General features: G+C 38.1%; 1 protein-coding gene across 1 annotated transcript in view; it reads left to right on the top strand.

Annotated features, from left to right (window-relative positions):
* Window positions 1-21,982, top strand: part of BLOC1S5 (biogenesis of lysosomal organelles complex 1 subunit 5) — a 45,668-nt gene that overhangs the window by 1,071 nt on the left and 22,615 nt on the right. Inside the window, exons 2-3 of the mRNA XM_047102408.1 lie at window positions 5,919-6,001; window positions 19,291-19,420. Of these exons, the coding sequence (XP_046958364.1) occupies window positions 5,919-6,001; window positions 19,291-19,420 (213 nt within the window). The remainder of the gene's footprint in view (window positions 1-5,918; window positions 6,002-19,290; window positions 19,421-21,982) is intronic.

Genomic DNA, 21,982 nt, shown 5'->3' with positions numbered 1-21,982 from the left:
CTAAATGAACTGCTACTTAAAAATGTTTTAAATTGCGGTGAAATACATATAAAGTTTGTCTGAACCATTTTTAAATGGACAGTGTTGTGCCATTAGTACATCCATATCGTTGTGCATCCATCACCACCATCCATCTCCATAACTTTTCATCTTCCCGAACTGAAACTCATTGTAGGGATGAAACACTGACTCCCTATCTGACCCTTCCCTCCAATCCCTAGCAACCACCATTCTACTTTCTGCCTCTGTGTGTGACTGCTTTAGATAATTCATATACATGAAATCTTACAGTATTTGCTCTTTTGTGACTGGCTTATCTCACTTTGAATAATGTCCTCAACGTGTCCTTTATCCACGTTGTAGTCTGTGATGGAATTTCCTTCCCTTTAAAAGCTGAATAATGTTCCATTGTATGTCTATACCACATTTTCTGTATCCATTCATCTGTGGATGGACCCTTGGGTTACTTCCACCTTTTGGTTTTTGTGAATATTGCTGTGAACATAGGTATGCAAGTAACTGTTTGAGCCCTTGCTTTCAGTTCTTTCGAGTATATGCCCAGAACAGGAATTGCTGGACCAAATGATAATTCTATTTTTAATTTTTTGAGCAATCACCATACTGTCTTCCATAGCGACTGCACTATTTAGAGTCTCACCGGGCACAAGGGTTCCAGTTTCTCCACATCCTCACCAACACTTTTTATTTTCTGTTCTTTGGTAGTGGCCCTCCTAATGGGTATGAAGTAGTGTCTTGTAGTTTTGATTTTCATTTTCCTAATGATTAGTGATTTGAGCATCATTTTATGTGCTTATTGGCCATTTGTATGTGTTCTTTGGAGAAATGTCTGTTGAAGTCCTGTACCCGTTTTTTGATCAAGTTTTTGTTGTTGAGGTAGAAATTCTCTGTATAGTCTGGATATTAACCCCTTTTCTCATGGGTGATTTGCATATATTTTCTCCCATTCCATGGGTTGTCTTTTTCATTGTTTTTTTTTTTTTTCTACGTTTATTTATTTTTGGGACAGAGAGAGACAGAGCATGAACAGGGGAGGGGCAGAGAGAGAGGGAGACACAGAATCAGAAACAGGCTCCAGGCTCTGAGCCATCAGCCCAGAGCCTGACGCGGGGCTCGAACTCACGGACCGCGAGATCGTGACCTGGCTGAAGTCGGACGCTTAACCGACTGCGCCACCCAGGCGCCCCTTTCATTGTTGATTGTATCCCTTCATACACAGTTTTGTTTTGTTTCTTTCATGTGTTACTTTTTTAAAAAAAAAGAAAAAGATTATTCAGGGTAAATTTTTTCAAGTTAATTGAAAAGTGAGTTTTAATTAAAAATATGTCTAGAATCTTCTTGGCTTTTTTATGGAACCATTCACTCTTCATTCTGAAAGTCTATTTTTAGTTCATCCTTACTTGAAGACCATTGGTTCTGAACAGATCATTGTTGAATTTTATTGCGAGAATTAGTGAAAAGGAAATAAATAAATGATTTCACTGCTTACGCCCTGGGTCTGTAAGGGTTTGTGGCCCAAGGGTTTGTGGCCCATGGGTGCGGGTTAGGAGGTAAAGAGTGGGAAATAGGAAGGGCTTCCTGAACTTTTTTTTACTGAAGAGTAAAGTGTTAGCAATTAAGAAAAGAGGGCAAGGGTATTTTGGACTTAGTTTGCAATAGCCTGAGCAAAGGTGTGGAGGCCTCAAGCAGCATGGCCATGTTTGGGAAATTACATATATTGCTACAAAGTGACTCTCAGAGAGGTGGAGTTTGGTGGAAATCAGACCGTAGAACACTTCTTGCCTTAGATTGGACTTTTTCTTAAATTAGGAAACTAACCAGCAAGTATGAGAATCATGTGGTTAGATTTGTATTTTTTTTAATTTTTTAAAAATGTTTTATTTATTTTTGAGAGACAGAGTGTGAGTGGGACACTCAATCGACTGAGCCACCCAGGCGCCCCAGATTTGTATTTTAAATAAAGCACTCAGGCAGATAACAGTGGATCCTCATCTTGTGGATTAGGTATTTGTGAATTTGCCTAATTGCTAAAATGAATTTGTAACTTCAAAATCAATATTGATGATGCTTTCATGGTCATTCCCACATGCACAGAAGAGAGAAAAATTTGAGTTTTTCTACATGCACATTTGTAGTTGAGGCTGAACAAGGCAACCCTTTGCTTTTTGTTTTACCTCTCATACCGTAAATGTGTCCTTTCTGCTTTTTATTTAGTATATTTTTCACATTTTTGTGCTTTTGTTGCTGATTTCGCTTTTTCAAGTGATCCCCAATGTGTAGTGCTGAGTTTTCCCTAAGTACACACATATTCTGTGGTGTGCCTTACAGAGAAAACACTGTAGAAGACAAGTTTCTTTCAGGTATGAATTACAGTGCTGTTTGCTGTGAGATAAATGTGAATTAGTCAACAGTCCACAGTAAGGAAGGAGATTCACCAATTTGTGCGTTCAGCCATTCCAGAAAGTGCCAAAGCAACATTCATAGTGTGTGATGAAGTGATGGGAAAGCAGCTAAATTTGTGCATTCTTGAGATGATTGACCAAGCATAGTGGACAGCATTGTCGTAAAGCTGAAAGCCACAGAAATTTATGGTCAGTTGTGTAAGGTCAGGAAAACGTTCAACTCTTCAGTCCAGTGCTAGCCATACTTTCAAAGGTGGTACAGGATGAAAGTGTTCAGCTTGCAGGTGAAGTAGGTTATGCAGGTCAAGGGGCTGTGGGAGAACTTTAAGAATACCTGGTAAGTGTTATACACGGAAAAGGATTCTATTGGAAGAGCAGATGGTAAACACTAAGAGTTGGGGCGCCCAGGTGGCTCATTCGGTTGAGCATCCGACTTCAGCTCAGGTCATGATCTTGAGGTTCGTGGGTTCGAGCCCCGTGTTGAGCTCTGTGCTGACAGCTCGGAGCCTGGAGCCTGCTTCCGATTCTGTGTCTCCTTCTCTCTCTGCCCCTCCCCCACTTGTGCTCTGTCTCTATCAAAAATAAATAAAATATTTTTAAAAAATTTAAACACTGAGAGCGGCATGTTTCACAAGGATGTTGGAAAACAAACCTGTGTGACACAAGTGGCATTTTGGTTTGACAAAAAAATGTGACCAGAAGCTTGCAGGAACCCAACTTTGTATTTCCTAGAGGACCAGTAGTTCAGTGCTTGCTAGTTTAGTGTTGGAGGCAACTGTGTAAACATTGCTACTGGGAATGACAAGAACTGACTCTGTGTGGAGTGGGTTATAGAGAAAAGTGACTAGTTAGTTCAAATAGTCCTAGTGAGACAAGCAGGGATGAAAAAGAGGGAGTGGTTTTGAGACCTGATAAGGAAGAAGAGCATCTTTTTGGTGATGCCGTGGGAGTTATCAGAAACAATTGCAGTAAATTGTTCCTTATGATATTACAATAAAGGCCTGGAAATTCAGGGCCAGAGGAGAAACTTCTTCTGTTAGATCATGGGAGCTCTACAATTGACCATATTTCTTCATGTTCCATAGCCACATGGCATATTGATCTTCCATTAAAGTGCTTATTTTTCTCTGTCTTTTGTGTGAAGGGGTATTTGTCCAACACTCATATTAGAGTGTGAACTTTTGGAGGATGAAAGATTATTTTATCTTATATATCAAACAACAAAAGAATGCTTTGCAGGGTTAGGGTTGAACTTACGTGAAACTCTGTAGCTTACATTTACATGATCAGACTTAGAGAATTTGTCCTTGGGACTCCTGAATTATTATTATATGCTTGCTTTGTTGTTGTAATGTTACAACAAAAATATTTAGTGGCTTAATTTCTGTAGTAACATGTATGTTCTCCCCAAGTCTTTACTATCTTAAATTTTGGGGCACAGTTTTAGAAGTGATCACTATCCATTTCTAAACAGAATTGAATTCTCTCTCCAAAGGCCACCTAAATTCTATCAGGCTGCAGAAGATCTCCCCAAATCAACAAAGCCTAATAGCTTCTCATCGTATAGAAAAATACATGTTAACCCACATATCCTCTGTGGGTAATACAAATAATGTTGTCTCTGAGATACTCACTGGAGGAGAGAGATGATTTCAGGACAATATAGTAAGTAAGTAGTAGGATAGAAGTAATTGCCCCGGGTGCTTTGGGAGGCATAAAATAGGGGCACTCCTTGAAACCTTGGAGGAAGCTGAATAGAACAAATGAAAATTTCAAGGAAGTGTGATGTCAGCGGTTTGGAAGGAAGAGCAGGGATTCAGGAAGGTTCCCGGTGGTGACGAGAGCATGAGCTGTGGCAAGGATGCATGAGGTAGCGCGATGTGTTTGGAAAACCGCCAGTCGTTCAGAGTTGTCAACATGGGGGGAGATGAGGCTGGAACCAGGCATATGGAGGACCCTGTGTGGCTACTACAAGGTGTGAACTTGAGCCTGTTAGACAGTTGTGTTTCAAAGACACTGGTGTTTGTTGAAATGCGAACAGATATTATTTGCCACATAGGTTCTCTTAATCAAATAAGGTCCATGAATTTCTGCATAGTGCAACCCTCGCTTGGGCATTAATAATTCATGAGTAACTATCGCCTCCCAGAAGATCTGAGGTAAAGGAACTTGTCTAACTTGATTTTATCTAGTGTTTCCCAAATTTAAGCATAGTCCTTTTTCCTTTCTCTTTTTCTTTTTCTTTTTTTCAAAATGAACTCCTGTTACCTTCTTATAGAAGTGTTCTGGGTAATAAGTCATTGAAGGACTTAAGCAAAAGTTACGTATCTGTTTACGTTTTTTTACTTAGCATACTTCCTAAGATGTATCCTAATAAACTCCTTAAATAGAGTAATGAAATTTGCCCCATTGCATGTCTGCAAAAATAAAAGATTCGAGGAACAAGTTATACCAGTAAATGAACATGAATGATGCATGTTACTTATTTGGAGACTTAATTTCCTCTAGGAGTTTTGAGGTTTACCCCTTGCACAATATAATTGTTACAAAGTAGAATGAATAGAATGACTTACCAAAAACAGTTAAAATTTGGAACTGTTTCCTTTAATTTTTTCAGACTTGTCAAAAAGTATAGAGACCTGTAACGAACACTCTACCCATCTTAATAAACACCCAAAGCCCACTGAGTACCTTGCTCTAATTGTGTTGTCCTCTCGCCTCTCTAAAGGTAGCCACTGTTTTGGATTTGCTGTTTACCGTTCTCATGCATTTCTTTCTACTTTTATTGCTTCTGTATGTGTCCCCAAATTAAGTGTCTTTTAGATGTTGTTTAAGTTTAGGTAAATACCTTTATTCTGCTGAAACCGGCTTTTCTGTTAAGCATTATATTTATGGGATTTATCCATGTTAATAAATGTAACCTTAATGTATTGGGGTTATTTTCTAGTTTATTTATTTTGAGAGAGCGTGAACGGGGAAGGGGCAGAGAGGGAGAAAGAGAGAATCCCATGCAGGCTCTGTGCTGACACGCGGCTCTATCTCACAAATTGTGAGATCATGACCTGAGCTGAAGTCAAGAGTTGGATGCTTACCCGACTGAACCAGCCAGGCACCCCAGTGTATTCATTTTTATTTGCTGATTTATAGTATTCCATTGTATGAGTATGTTTAGGCTGTTTGCTTTTTTTCTTCTTTTGACATCATACTCATGTTGTAGTAAACATTTATAAATGTCTTTCATTTGTGCAAGAGATTTTCCAGGGTGCATACATAGGCATGGAACTGCTAGGTGTGCAGGTCCTAAGCTGTATTAGATATTGCCAAATTGCTCTCAGAAATACTTGTACCTATTTACTAGCAGTGGATATGATTTCCTCTAAATCCAGTCTAAACTAGATTTTAACCTACATGTATTCGTGGGAATTGGGAAGAGTGAATCACGATAGAGATTGTGCCCCCCAGTGTGGATTAACTCTGAATTTCATTTTGTCTTTATAGACCTTGGAGAAATTCATTCAAGGCTTTTAGATCACAGACCAGTTATTCAAGGTGAAACCCGTTATTTTGTGAAAGAATTTGAAGTGAGTATTTAAACCTTACTTTGTAAAAATGCTGCCCTAGTTGTTAGTGTGTTAATATATAGAAGGGGAACTCTGTGGTTTTAAAATCTCTGATTTCCATTCATGTGTTCGTAACATAGACAAAGTAGAGCTCATTAGGAGGCATTGCCATTCATGGAAGGAGCGGAAGGAGTAGAAGGAGCAGGGGTTTGGGCTCAAGTTCCGGTGCCTGCTCTGGGGTATTTCATATCTGTTGATCTCAGCTTTTTTCATCCGTAACATGAGATACAGTGAAAAAAAGATTTTAAAGACTGATGGGTGTAGGTCTTCCAGATCCATTTTCTATTTTTTTTCCTCAGTTGGAGCATCAGCACCCACCCAGAGCACTCGGGTTAAAGCATGAGACTCATACTTGGTTGTTCCGACCCAGTTAGGACCCACATTCAGTGACCATTTCTTTTGGATGTTACTCATAAATCTCCATCCCTTCTGATTTGTGTGCCTGCTTCATCAGCCCAGTCAAAGCCAGTGTTTCCCATGCCACCAGAGTGCTCAGACATTATTTCACTTTTTAAAACCCTTTGATGGTATTTGCTATGCACAGGATGAAGTCCACGCATCCTTGACCTGGCCCCTGCCTTGCTGGCTTTACCATCTGCCAGCCGACCTTTCATGCTGCGCTCCAGTGCTACTGATGTGCCAGCCTGCCATCCTGTTTCATAGTACTGTTGTTTTACACGTGTATAATTGGTTCATTGTGCATTAAGCAGCAACATCCCAAGCTACTGTCAGATAGATGGTAAATGGTGTTGCACAAAAAATTTCATGGTTCTGTGTAAGTTGGGGTTCTATTTCCAAATAAGACTCCAAGCAGGGAGTCTAAACCTACCAAAAGGAGAGAATCTTTTCATAAATCCTTTAAAACTTCAGAAAGCCTGTGGTACAGAGCGCTCGAGATAGAGGGACAGAGCTGCAACATCAGATATCATTTCTAGGTTCAATAGACTCATACTCAAAATCTGCATAATACCTACCTCACAGGGTTGTTGGAAAGATTAAAGGTATGCACATTCACACAATGAATGCATCTCTGTGTGTGTATCTTAGAATGTTATCTGGTACCTAGGAAGAAATAACTGTTAGCTATTTCATCATCATTACTGTCGTGGTGGGATACACATAATCTGGGATACACAGAATATTATCCAGAGATGATTCCCTTTTATGCTATTTGAAGATTATTGCCAGTTACTTAGAATAAAGTCTGAGCATCACATGGCTGGGTTCTCTGCTCACACTCTCTCAAGGTTAAAATCAAGATGTTGGCCAGACATTGTTCTTATTTGGAGCTCAGAGTCCTCTTCCTAATTGACATGATTGTACCAAAACTCATTTCTTTGCCCTGATACAGTGAAGTGCCCATTTCCTTATTTGCTGCCAGCCAGGGGCCCCTCTGAACTCCTAGAGACCACTAACGTTCCTTGGTACGTGGCTCTTTCCATCTTCAAAGCCACAAATCAGTCTCACTCATGTGGAGTCTCTCCCTCTCATGCTTGCCAGGAAGAGCCTAGACTCTGTAAAGGACTCACCTGATTAAGTCAGGCCCACTGAACATAATCTCCCTTTCTTAAAGTCAGCTTATTTGGGACCTTAATCAATCTGTAGAGTATAGATACAGTGGCACCTAGATTAGGGTTTGATAGAATAACTAAGAGAAGGTGTGTGTACGCTGGGTGGCGGGGGGGTCTTGAGGGCCATCTTAGAATTCTGCCTACCATAAGCTCTTATAACTACCTGATATTTTTCTTGTTATTTATTTGTTTATTGCCTGTCTTCTTTCATTAGAATAGAGGTACCATAAGAGTCAGGACTCCTGATTGTTTAAAAATGCCTTATTCTCATTATATTAAAAATGCCTAAACCAATGTCCAATGCACTATGAGTGCTTAATATGATTCAAAAGAAAAACAGCAGAGCCTTGACAAAAATTTGAGTTTCCTAATGTCTAGTGATGTCATAAGTCATCTTTTTCATAAGTTATCTTTTTTTCTTTTTGCTAGTCTGATTAATTTGAAATACTGAATAGTTTTTAAAATATAACTTTAGAGATCTGCTTGGTATTAAACATAGAATTTTGGACTTAAGATGGATTTTCTGATCCACCCCCCCCCAACCCACTTCATAGAAACTGAGCCCAGAGATGGAAAGCAACATTGAAAAGTTGCACATTGCTAATTAGTGGCTGAGTTATCCCTAGAAAATTTATCATTATACCTATATCAGCATTCTTTTTTTTTTTTAATTTTTTTTAATGTTTGTTTATTTTTGAGAGAGAGAGAGACAGAGCGTCAGTGGGGGGAGGGGCAGAGAGAGAAATAGGGAGACACAGAATCTGAAGCAGGCTCCAGGCTCTGAACTGTCAGCACAGAGCCTGACGCGGGGTTCAAACTCATAAGCTGTGAGCCCATGACCTGAGCCGAAGTCGGACACTTAACCAACTGAGCCATCCAGGTGCCCCTATATCAGCATTCTTTGAATAATGTAGATGGTTTTTGTGAAAGGGCTATCTATACAAGTGAAACTGAATGTTGAATTCAAAATGAAAAAAGTTTTACATTTATGCCGTTAAGAGCTCACTTCCTGTTGAAGCCAATGCCTCTTCTAACTGGGATAGAAGATAATTGCCAAGGGAAGATGGGCATGTGTCTCAGAGGAGAGAGATTACCTGCATTACGCATCGTGAGCCCTTCCAAGGTCTCTTTGGAAAGGAGGCTGTGTTGAGGAATGAAAAGAACATGGGCCTTGGAGCTTGACATCTTTGGATTCAAATCCCGCCCCCGTCTTACTAGCTATGATTACTTGCTTTACTGAGTCTTAAGTTTCCCACTTAAAAATGGGAAGAGCAATATATACTGTGCAGTTTTTGTGAAGATTAAATGATATGCTATTTTTAAATCGCTGATACATAGGTGTTAGACAAATGTTGGTAACTGTTGTTATTAAGAAAAAGATGGTAGCAAATACAGTCAAAAAATTGTTTTAACTCAGAATTTACAATAATTTGAGCTTGAGTTCAATTTTTAATGATTTTAGGGAAAATAGAGTTTTGCTAAGCAGGTGGCAGAACTGTTATCTTAGAAAAATGTTTGTTTACTAGGGACACCTGGATGGCTGAGTCAGTTAAGCATCCAACTCCTGATTTTGGCTCAGGTCATCATCTCCTCATTTGTGAGTTCAAGCCCTGTGTTGGGCTCTGTGCTGTCAGTGCAGAATCCTGCTTGGGATTCTCTCTCTCCCTCTCTCTGCCCCTATCTCTCTCTCTCTCTCTCTCAAAATAAATAAAACTTAGAAAAACAAAAGATGTTTGCTAGAGAATAAAATTATCACATTGGGTATGATAGAAACAAGCTTGTTTTGCAAGTGTCTCGAGCACTTACTTTGTGTGAGACATAACATAGAAACCAGTGCTGCTCTGGTAAAGAGGACGGACACAGACCCACCCTTCATGAAGCAAGATATTCTCATATTGTCATTGAAGACTGGCCTCTGAAGGGCTCAAAAATATCTTGTCGGCTAAGTTTAACTTGTTACCTTCAACTAAATGTAATATAATTCCTTTTCTTGATAGATACTTGATCCAGGTTTTTACACGATAACCTCCCCGGTTGGTCTTCCTGAGGGTTTGGAATAGCATGGAAACTTTCCTGTATTTTCTGTGTATTGTATTCTGACATTTCTCTTCAAATTAGAAGAAAGCTGAAAGCATTTTAGAGGCTTTGGATTTGAATATATATCTGCATTATTTACAGTTCCTTTTCTATCTTGGTCCAAATAGTAGCATCCACTAATTCACCCCAGATGGCATGGTTGGGCAGAGAGGAGTGGCAGAGCAGTGTTACCAGTGCACCCTAGAACTTTCATCTCTCTCGCATTTAAACGTAGTTCACCTTAAGAAAATCTGACTAGTATGTAAAACTACAGATGTTTATAGTTTTTGTATTTCAGAAAGTTAATGCACGGGCCAACAATCATCTTTTTCTATATAAAATTTTATTTCTGAAGGAGGGGAATAAGTGCCACATGGTGGCAGCATTACTTAAGGTATTGAAGTTCTGTTATATTTAAGCTCTCTTTTTGTGTTTGTTAGTATTTCTGGACAGTTGACTGACTTTCTCCTGACTTTATGCAGATCTTTTATATCCTTGATTCCACTGAACAGAGATCCCTGTAGGGCCTTTTCCATGAGCATCAACTTGGTAGTGTGAGTGGGGAGAGGCATTGTCTGCCGTACCGTTATCTTTCTAGCCCCAGAGGATATGTTGTGGCCTCTCATGTGGAACAGAGGAAAGACCCACATTAGTGAGCATTTCTGATGTGTTTTGGGGATATATGGTCCTGTACAAGTTCCTTATTTCTTTTTTTTTTTTTTAGTTTCACAAATCTTTTTAATGGAAAAACATTTTTTATTGATTATAGTTGGCACACAATGTTATATTAGTTTCAGCTATAGAATGTAGTAATTCAGCAAATCTATCCATTATGCTGTGTGCCCCACAAATGTTGCTACCATCTGTCACCACACAAGGCTGTTACAGTACCATTGACTACTCCCTGTGCTATGCCTTGTATCGCCAAGACCTATTAATTTTGTAACTGGAAGCTCATGACTCCCACTGTCCACCCATTTTGCCCATCCCCCCGATACCTCTCCTCTGATTGCTTATTTCGTTTTTAGCAAATTTTATTCCTTCAGTGCTTAATTGAACAGTTGTTGATTACCTATGTGTATCAGTAAGGAATGTGTTTAGGTACTGGTAACAAACACTTGAAAAATAGTGTCTTTAACAAGTATTTATATTTCTCTCACAATACCTGGAGCCTAGGGCTCTATGATGTCAGCTTTTTCTTCTAACTTTGCCTTCTACCTCCCTGGAGTGTTGCTCTTACCCTTATGCTTATAAGGTGGCTCTGGGAACTCCAACCATATACCACCTCAAATAGTACTTGGAGACTGATAGGAAGAAAGAGGAGGAGAATGGATCCAGAACTATCTGTCACAGTAGGTATATAAAAATAAATAAGAAACAGTCTATCTCCAGGAAGTTGACAGTCTAGGGAGAAGACCTATAAACAGTGAATTTTCATGGTGGAATTATTATGATAAAATAAGCACAAAGCACGTGAGATCTCAGGAGGAAACAACTCCAGAAACAACTCCCCACAGAGCTGGGAGGAAAGTTTTCATAGAAGGGATGGTGTTTGAGCTGAGAAAGGAAAATAGATGTTAGCAAGTAGGAAAAAAAAAATGGAGGAAATGATGATTATAATTAGAGGCTAAAAAACAAAGGTATTCAAATAAGTACAGTAATTGCAGGAGTCAGGAGGGATTGTGTCGATGAATTTGAACGTGGATTGAATTCATGAAGAGAAAATCCTTCAAAAGGCAGACACGTCAAGCTAGAATTTCACTTGATGTCCTAATCTCTCATTTTTGGTTAATAGATTATTGGAGTAACTGGCAGATTATTAAATATCAGGGTAAAGCATGTCCTATATAGCATATAATAAACATATGTATATACAATATGGTTTTAAATCTTGTTGGACTGACCAGTTTAGTGATTGAAAGAAAATTTTAAATTCTTATATTGGTCTCCCATTTCCTTTCTAACACTATCAAATTACATCTTAAATGTAAAGGTTATAGTAACTGTACTAATATTATTAATAATTGCTAGCACTTTTGAGCACATACTTAACCAGGCACTGTTTTAAGAACATTACATGAGCACTTGCTATTCATTTCAACTTAGAAATTAACTGTGTGATTTTATGGAGTGTTACACATCAGAAGCCAAGCTTCATTAGTGCTGAGCTTTGATATTTATGCACCAGAATATATGTGAATATATATGCAGTTAAATAGATGTTAAATAGTCTTCCTTTTGTAATGAGTGTCAACAGTACACCTTGGTCAAAAATACCAGCATAAAAACAGGCACGTACCAGAGGGTAAGTTCAAGGGCGAGACTGTTTTCTAATTTCTAACATCTTTTCTAACACTATCATTGGGCCTATATGTTTGTTTAAATGAATGGGGCTATAAACTCCCTTTCTACAACGTGAGACTCCAATTTGCCTGCTAGAAGAAATAACCCTTTAAATAAGTGGTTCTTTTTTATCTTTATTTTTATTGAAGTATAATTGACACAACACGTTACATTCGTTTCAGGTGTACAAATTAGTAATTCAGCAAGTCGGTGTTATGCTGTACTCACCATAAGTGTAGCTACCATCTGTTACCATGTGATGTTATTAACAGTACCATTGACTGTATTCCCTCTGCTGAGCCTTCTGTCCTTGAGACTTCTTCCATAAGTAGAAGCCTGTACTTGTCCTCCGCTTTCATTTCATTTTGCCCATCCTCCCACCTCCCTCCCTTCTGGCAACCATTTCTTTGTTTTCTTTATTTATGGGTCTGTTTCTGCTTCTTGTTTGTTTTGTTTAGATTCCACATATAAGTGAAATCACATGGTATTTGTCCTTTTCCATCTAACTTATTTCACTTAACGTAGTAAGTGCTAGGTCCATTCATGTCATTGCAAATGCCAATATCTCATTCTTTTTTATGAGTGAGTAATATTCCAGTGTGCACGCACGTGTGTGTGTGTGTGTACACACACACACACATCCCACATCTTCTGTATCCATTCATCTATTGGTGAACACTTGGGTTGCTTCCATAGCTTAGCTATTGGAAATAATGGTGTAGTATAGGGGTGTGTGTTTTCATTTTCTTTTAATTTTTTTTTTTTAATGCTTATTTATTATTGAGAGAGAGAGAGATAGAGCATGAGCAGGGGAGGGGCAGAGAGAAAGGGAGACACAGAATCCGAAGCAGGCTCCAGGCTCTGAGCCATCAGCACAGATCCCAAAGCAGGGCTCAAACTCACGAGCCGTGAGATCATGACCTGAGCCAAAGTCAGATGCTTAACCGACTGAGCTGCATAGGCACCCCGTGTGTTTTCATTTTCTTTGGGTAAATACCCAGTAGTGGAATTACTGAATTGAATGGTATTTCTAGTTTTAGTTTCTTGAGGAACCTCCATACTGTTTTCCACACTGTTTGTACCAGTTTACATTCCCACCAACAGTACATAAGGGTTCCTTGTTCTCCACATCCTTGCCAGCACTTAGTGTTTCTTATCTTCTTGATTCTAGCTATTCTGACAAGTGTGAGGTTTTGATTTGCATTTCCCTGATCATTAGTGATGTTGAGCATCTTTTCATGTTTCTGTTGGCTGTGCATATATCTTAAAAAGAAGTTGGTTTAGGTCCTCTGCCCATTTTTTAATTGGATTATTTGTTATTTGGTGTTGAATTATATAAGTTATTTATGTATTTTGGATATTAACCGCGTATCAGATATATCATATGCAAATATCTTCACCCATTTAGTAGGTTGCCTTTTCACGTTGTTGATGGTTTCCTTGGCTGTGCAAAACTTTTTTTTTTTTAATGTTTATTTATTTTTGAGAGAGAAAGAGAAGAGACATAGAATCTGAAGCAGGCTCCAGGCTCTGAGCTGTCAGCCCAGGGCCTGTTGTGAGGCTCGAACTCACGAACCATGAGAAGACCTGAGCCAAAGTCGGACGCTTAACTGACTGGGCCATGCAGGCACCCTAGTGCAAAAACTTTTTATTTTGGTGTAGTCCCATAGTTTATATTTGCTTTGCTTCTTTTGCCTAAGACCAATATAAAAGAGATCACTGTCTGTATTTTCTAGGATATTTATGGTTTCAATCCATTTTGAGTTTATTTTTGTGTATCAGGTAAAATAAGTGGTCCAGTTTTATTCTTTTGCATGTGGCTGTCCAGTTTCCCTAGCACTATTTATTGAGGAGACTATCTTTTCCTCACTGCATATTCTTGCCTCCTTTGTCATAGCTTAATTGATTATATAAACATGGATTTATTTCTGGGCTCTCTATTCTGTTCCATTGATGTAGGGGTCTTTTTGTTTTGATTGCTACAGCTTTCTAGAATATCTTGAAATCTGAGATTAGGATATCTCCAGCTTTGTTCTTCTCTCTCAGGACTGTTTTTGGTATTTGGGGTCTTTTGTGGTTTCATACAAAGTTCAGTATTCTTTGCTGTATTTCTGAAAAACGCTGTTGGTGTTTTCATAGGGATTCTTAACTTTATATTTTAACTTTGATAGTGGCTCTTAACATTAGTGAGTCAAGGTGTCCTTGAAGAATTTTTTTTCTCCCAGAAAAATGCATAGAACACCTATATGTATTCAATTTGAGTACAATTTCAAGGGGATTCTGGAACCCCAAAGCCCATCCATTGACCACCCCCCCCCAAGTAAGACCTATACCCTGAGTAGAACTGCAGAACTCCACTCTCTGTTCTTCATTGTCTTTGTATTTGAATTGAGAGACCATTCCTTTACATCTTGACAAAGAAAAAATGCACCATAAGAAATGAAATAATCTTTATAATCTTGATTCATTCAGATTCCAATGCCATGGGGGGAAGATGGCAGCAAGCTTTGACATAGTTTTTTGTTGTGTTGTTTTGTTTTGGGATTTTTTTGCTTCAATCGGTCTATAGAAACAGAACTACTAGGGTAGCAAAATCAGGCAACATCTATAATAAAACCAGGGGACAGGGTATCCCCAAAATACCAAATGACCAAATCACCAGCTAAACAGCTAAAAAGCTTCTGTGGTATCAGAAACTAGAGGAAGACATGGACGGATGACAGAGGGTCTTGTGAAGCCTTGAATGTTGTTGCTTATAGTAGGGAACCAACTGACAATAACCAAATACATGGAGACCAAGGGTATTCTATAAGTACTAATATAAACATAACCATGAGAACAGAAACACCAAATTTTTCTCAATCCTGAAAGATATACCAAAAAAGAACAAATAGACCACATGATCACACAAAGATGATATACATTGTGTGTGTGTTTATGAATTTCATAAAGTGAAATAAGAAAAGTCTGTATATCATGTTTACATTTAAGAAGGAATTGAAAATATATATATACTTATACATATGAATAAATACATATATACATTTATATATACCTTTGTGTATATATATGTAATGCATGTGTATATGCACATACATATATATATATATATATGGATGTGTATCCTTATACTTAAGACAGTAGTAGGATAAAGTTTTAAAAGAATTACCTAAATAGAGAGGAGGTAATACAATGCAAAGACATACATAGAAGCTAGACTTTATATATATAGATCTATGTATAGATATATATATGTGTGTGTGTGTGTGTATTTTTTTTAATACAGTTTTGGAGACATGTAAATATCTTACATAATTTAAAAGAAAATTTTTAAGGAACAATCCCTAAAAAATCAAGTGAAATGTAAAAAAGCAAACCTGTCTTTCTGGATGGTGGCATTGCCATGCAGAAAGAAATTGTTCCAAGTAACTATAAAACATAGTAATTTGTGCATATATAGTCGAATATCCCTTCAAAACAGCAACAACAACAAACCCTTAATCTGTTTTCAGTAATCATTTTGTTGATACTAGTGTTGCTGTTGTTTGATTGAAGTAGTGATAAAGTAAATTGTAGTTCTGTCTGGTGTTTTGAGAACTGCAAAGAGACATAAGACTGAGAAGTATAATTAAAAGCATTATTTTTCTTAATTTGTGATTATAAACTTAAAATGCATCTTTTTAAAAATTATTTTTAATGTTTTTATTTCTTTTTGAGAGGGAGAGAGAGAACTAACAGGGGAGGGGCAGAGAGAGAGAGGAAAAGAGAGAATCCCAAGCAGGCTCTGCACTGTCAGTGCAGAGTCTGATGCAGGGCTCGAACCCATGAACTGTGAGATCATGACCTGAGCTGAAATCAAGTTAGACTTCTGACTGACTGAGCCACCCAGGTGCCCCATTAAAATGCATCTTTTAAAAACAGATACCTTGGGGCACGTGGGTTAAGTGTCCTACTCTTGATTTAGACTCAGGTCATGATCTCATGGTTTGGTTTGTGGGATCGAGCCTCGTGTTGGGTTCTGCACTGACAGTGAGGAGTCTGCTTGGGATTCTCTCTCTCCCTTGCTGTACCTTCCCCAGTTGCAGTCTCATGTGAATGCTCTCTCTCTCAAAAAAAACCAAACATTAAAAAAAAATAAAAACACCTATTTTATAGCCTTGTTCACTAAAAGGCCTAGAAATAATGACTGACATGGTAGCAGTGAGCACCCCCAGTGATCATTCTCTAAGTACAATTTCTAAATAGTGGCATTTAGAGACCTGCTGATTCCAAGTCTGAGTCTAGAAATGTACTAGGTGAGCCTAGAGCACCCATTCGTATCAGAAGCAGAGAGGCTACTAAAGAACATAGAATTTTGTCTGAAGCATTGCAGAGCCAACTTAACTAGGCTCCCACTGGACAAAAATAGGACAGTTTGAGCACCAATAAGGAAAAATACTGTAATGGCTTGAAGAACTTCAAAATCGTTAAATCTATGAGTCATAGGAATGCATAGAACAAACAGAAACCTTTAGAGAATACTAGGGAACCATATCATTATTTTTGTTAAATAAGTTAAACTGTTAAGAGGAAGTAATCAAGTGTTTTATTTTGCCTTGCATATGTAAACATTCCTCAGAGTAACCAAGTGGTTATGGGGAAATTTCCCTTTACAGAGGTTATTCCTGCTGATAAATGAAGACGGAATGCTACCAACATCCTGCTGAAAGTACACAACCCACCTCCCTCTGAAATATTCCTGCAAACAAAAACCAAAACAAAACCCTGAATCTGATCAAGCCTCTAGTTCTAACTACTAATTTACAGGAAGGAGAACAGACAAAGGGATATGTTAAATTACACCATGGGGATTCATTCAGCCAAATAACAGACTGTGGGAAACTGCAGAACAGATGACTCAACTTTTTTCAACAAATTGCAAAGACAAAAGTGATGGAGGGGAAATCTATAGATTAAAAAAAAAAAAGAAACATACTAACCAATTGCAATATATGTTTTCCTTAGATTTGGGTTTAACGGGGATCAAAAAGAACATTAATGGGATATTTGAGGAAATGGGAATACGACTTTGATATTTAATGATATTAAAGAATTGAGTGTGTGTGTAAGTGAGAGTGAGGGGAGAAGGGGCAGAGAGATGTATTTTTTTTTCTTAAGAAGAGTCTTTGTCTTTTAAAGATAGATGTTGAAATATTTACAGTTGAAATTATATGCTGTCCAGGATTTGCTTCAAAATAATCTAGGATTGTGGGTAGGAGGATGTATGGAATGTTACAGAGGGAACAAAATCAGCCAAGAGTTAAGAATTGTTGATTGGTGATAAGTACAGGATTCATTGTTTATTCTTTCTCAACTTTTGTATGACTTTTTAATTTTTTACTATGGAAATACTAGAGTAAAAACCTAGCCATAGCTGCTCCATAAGAATGGCTCAAAACAAAACAAAAACCCCAGTGTCACAACTAACTTATTACTTCTCTACAGTCAAGTTAACTGCCCTTCTTTTTTTAGTGAACTTTTTATTTTGTATTAATTTTAGATTGACATTAAAGTTGCTCAGTTAGTATAAAGAGTTCTCCTGTACCTTACCCCTACTCAGTTTCTGTCGCTATTAATGCCTTATATTACCATACTAAATGGGTAAAAACTAAGAAATTAACATTGGTATGTTACTATTGATGAAATACCAGACATTATTCAGGTTTCACCAGTTTTTCCATTACAGTTCTCTTTTTGTTCTGGGACCTTATCCAGGGTACCACATTGCGTTTACTTGTCAGTCCTGCTAGCCTTCTTTGGTCTGTGACAGTTATCTCTTTCCATGTTTTTCATGACTTTCACAGTCTTGAATACTGGCCAGTATCCTGTAGAATGTCCCCCAATCTGGGTTTGTCTGGTGTTTTTTTTCAGATTAGACTGGGGTTATGGGTTTTGGGGAAGTGCCCTTCTTGTCACATTACATCAGAGGGTACATGTTATCACCATGACATCACTGATGATGTCAACTTTCATTGTCTCCACCATGCAGTTAATATTTTTCTCTTTCCCTACTCTGTTCCTTGGAACCAAGTCACTGGCCTACCCTCAAGTGTAGTGGTAGGTAGTGTTAAAGTCTGCTTTCTGAAGCAGGGTGTGTTAGGGATCAGGACCACATTCAGGTTCAGCGATTGACTAAATAGGCCTTAGCATATGGTCTTATTGGTAGCTAGGCTTTAATATGGCAAAAGGATATAGAGCAAAATCAACAAAGGGAACAGGTGTGTGACAAGAAGTTTGGAGAAAACCAAATAGAAGCTTCCCAGAGTCCTCTCCCAGTGGAGTCACACAGATGTTCTTCAGTCCCCCAGCAATGAGCCGTGACAACACATGTGAAATGTCTACTGGAGAAGCTCACCTGAGTATAGGATTCCAGGGATTTGATTGGCGACTGGTTAAGTAGGCACTCTCTGCCCAGCATGTATCAAAATTCCAAACTCCCAGAAAAACGGATGTGTCTTTTCATTTATAGAAAGTTTTATACCAGTGTAGGGAACTATTTACTGGTCAAGTTTCTAGCCCCCAGCTGAAGGCCAACCATGCAAGCAGGCCTTTCTAAGGACAGTGGTCAGTGTTAACTCTTTTCTGCATAGGAAAGTATTCCCTTTATGACGCATTTTTGAGAAAAATGGAATTAGTTTTAAAAACAACGTAATAGTAGGACCTATTATTATGTATTTTATATAAAAACAACAAAAGTAAAATTAGATCAAGGGTGTCTTAATTTCCCTGCTGTACAGAATGAAGTATGTGGCAATCTAGGCCTCTTGGTTCATTTACTATTTCTCATGCCCATTAAAAAAATTTTTTTATGTTTATTTTTGACAGAGAGAGGGGGAGAGGGAGGGGCAGAGAGAAAAGGAGACAGAGAATTCCAGGCAGGCTCTGCACTGATAGCAGGGAGCCCATTGTGGGGCTCGAACTCATGAATGGTGAGCTCATGACCTGAGCTGACTAGACACTTAACCAACTGAGCCACCCAGGCGCCCCTTCTCGTGCCCATTTTTAAACATTGCTATAAAAATATTACTCACTGCAGCTTTTGAAGCATTTCATAATTAAAAAATGCCTCCAGGTTGTGACTTCATTTATTGCCAAATAATTGGAAGAAAGCTGTGTAAATTTCAGTAATAACATATAACCAAAACCTGGGTGGAAATCCCAGAAAGTAATTACTGAGATTTAAGACACAATATGTATTCATAATTTACTTTCTTTTAATAGGAAAAACGGGGTCTTCGAGAAATGCGAGTTCTTGAAAATTTGAAGAATATGATCCATGAAACAAATGAACATACTCTTCCCAAATGTAGAGAAATAATGCAGGACGACTTAAGCCAAGTTCTCCAGAGATGTAAGCCAGCGTTTTTTGTGTGTTTTTGTTTTGTTTTTTAACGCTGTTTTATTTCAAATGAATGCTATGCCAAAATGTATTTCCTTCAGTGTTTTGGTGGTAGGTGGAGAGAGAATTCTTAATCAAAACCTATAAAATGGAAGCCCTGTCACAGAGCATGTGACTGTCTAGTGATTAATGTGTGTTGCCAACGATGTTGAGAGCATTAATCTCCAAAGTGAGATGTGTGCATCTGGGGTACACAAGATAAGCAGTCCTTTTAGGATGTGAGAAAATTGCAGCATTATTTACCTTTTTTTAAATTTAATTATGCATAAGAAGTTTGATGACTAAGAATTAGGCAGTGAAATGAAACTTGTTTTTCAAACAGGATACTAGAATTTTTAACTTTTTTTAAAAAAGGATCCCATCATAAATGTTTGTAAACATTTTATAACTTTTTTCGTTAAGCAAAATATTGTAATGTGGAGAGACATTAAAAAAGAATACTTATTAAACATATAAAATAAAAGGAGTTTTATTACTAACTGATTTTAAAATTAGAAGTATATCAAAAACTCAAGGTTTCTCCTTGGATCTAGATCCATACTGACACTGTTCAGCTTGTGTGAGGGTAGATAATGCTGGCAGATAATGATGGATTACTGAAGTGCAAATGAAAAAGTATCTTTCTGGGGGGTGGGGGGGGGTGGGGAGAAAACAAAACTAGCCAGTAATATAATGACCTGTGAAGGAATACAGTAGGGAGATTTGGTTAATAATTGAAATTAGCAAGTGTTTGTCTTCAGGTCCAAGTTAGTCTCATGTACTCTAATGCTAAAAGGGGCTTGGAGAGAATAAATGCCCAAGATTACATTTGGTATCTTTGAACGAAACAGCAGAAAGTCTAAAATTGATTGTAGGCTTTTGCATCTTAGTACACACATCATTTGTTTGTTCAGACTATTACTTCCTTAACCCTGACAAACATTGTAGATATTATACTAAAAAACTCGATTATTAGTAAGACTACTTATGTATGCATTTGAGATGTGCCTGTAACTGTTCTTTTCTACACTTTGAGTCATAAAGATAAATTGGGTAAAACTTGGTAAAAATCTGTGAACGGTTATTTTGATTTAATTCATTCTTGGGCTAACATAACTTCTGATGTGAAGACTAGCCTCTTAAAAGTAGTCTCCACAATGAAATAGAAAAGTATTACTAGTAAAATGGAATTCAGACTGTAAGTGTATCCTGAAAGGAAGAATTAAAACACATAAAATCCAAAGTTGATAATTAAGGTTTTAAGATCTATGGACTACTCTGGGTGTAATTAGCTCTGTGGACCTAAAAAATGGCTTTGGAGGTGTTTTCCTACTAGAAGCATGGAAGGCTTCTTCAGTAGGCTTCAGCCCAAGTATTTTCTGCTAAGTATTATGAGCATGGGTAGAATGGAGATGATTATGTGCTTTAATTTTAAAGCTTTGCCTGGTCCCATCTGTCGTTCCCAGGGAATTGCACGTTTAAAAATCTGACATTTTAAGTCAGAGTGCTGGCTTGTTTATTTTCAATACTGATTCATCAAGGAGTTGTACAAAATCATAAAAGCCAGCTTATGTGGAATGTAGTGGAGTATATTCTGGTCTAAGTAGTACTCTACAAGCCTAGTGATGAGTTAAGTTTTGTTTTGTGCCTGTTAATACAGCTGCCACATTTATCTCTTCCTGTGCTGGTGGTGCGGTCAGCTGTGCCGCTCAGAACTCTGCAGCTGTGGACCTCCGGCTGCTGGTCTCACATGTTGCGCAGAGCTAGGTAACTGTGGAGCAGTAAGGTGGGGACATCTTGAGTTATTGGAATGTAGACCTATTACAGAATCCTCAGCTTGGAACTGTTTCCGCTTTTGGCTGTGTGGCCACCCACCTTGTATAGTGTCTTTGGATTTGATGACCAGAAGCTTTAGAACAAAAACTTACCTGTGGTTCCTTTAAAAATCACAAACAGTAAATGAGAGTTCTTGGAGGGTACAAAAAAAGCAACCCATAAAGTCATCAACATATAGCCTTTATGGGGGCACCTGGGTGGCTCGGTTAAGCGTCCGAGTTCGGCTCAGGTCATCATCTCGTGGTTTGTGGGTTCGAGCCCCACTTCGGGCTCTGTGCTGACAGCTCAGAGCCTGGAGCCTATTTGGGATTCTGTGTCTCCCTGTCTCTCTGCCCCTCCCTGCTCACACTCTGTTTCTCTCAAAAATAAATAAACATTAAAAATTAAAAAAGAGACAGCCTTTATGTTATTTTTTAATCCTGAAAACAGTATTAGTGTCTATGCCCTGCTTATTAATTATTTAATAGACTTACGGATTTCACCACATTTGTTGTCTGGAGATCTTGCCTTAGTATTAAGGACCTAGACCTTGATTTTAGAGTAAGAAGGACAGAGCCTGTGGGTTTTCCTTACGCTAACTAACACGGTCATAGGAAATTTTCTTTCCTTACCTGCTTCCCTCTTTTTTTAGAGAGACATGACTTTATTTTTTTATTATTATTTAAGCAGAAGAATGTATGTTTAAGTAATAAGAAAAAA

The sequence above is a fragment of the Lynx rufus genome, unplaced genomic scaffold, assembly GCF_022079265.1.
Source record: "Lynx rufus isolate CCGP_SWC_20201006 ecotype Redwood Valley unplaced genomic scaffold, mLynRuf1.p SCAF_6, whole genome shotgun sequence".
In the NCBI taxonomy this organism is placed as follows: Eukaryota; Metazoa; Chordata; class Mammalia; order Carnivora; family Felidae; genus Lynx; species Lynx rufus.
The sequence above is the reverse complement of the archived record's forward strand: the minus strand, read 5'-3'. Positions and strand labels throughout refer to the sequence as shown.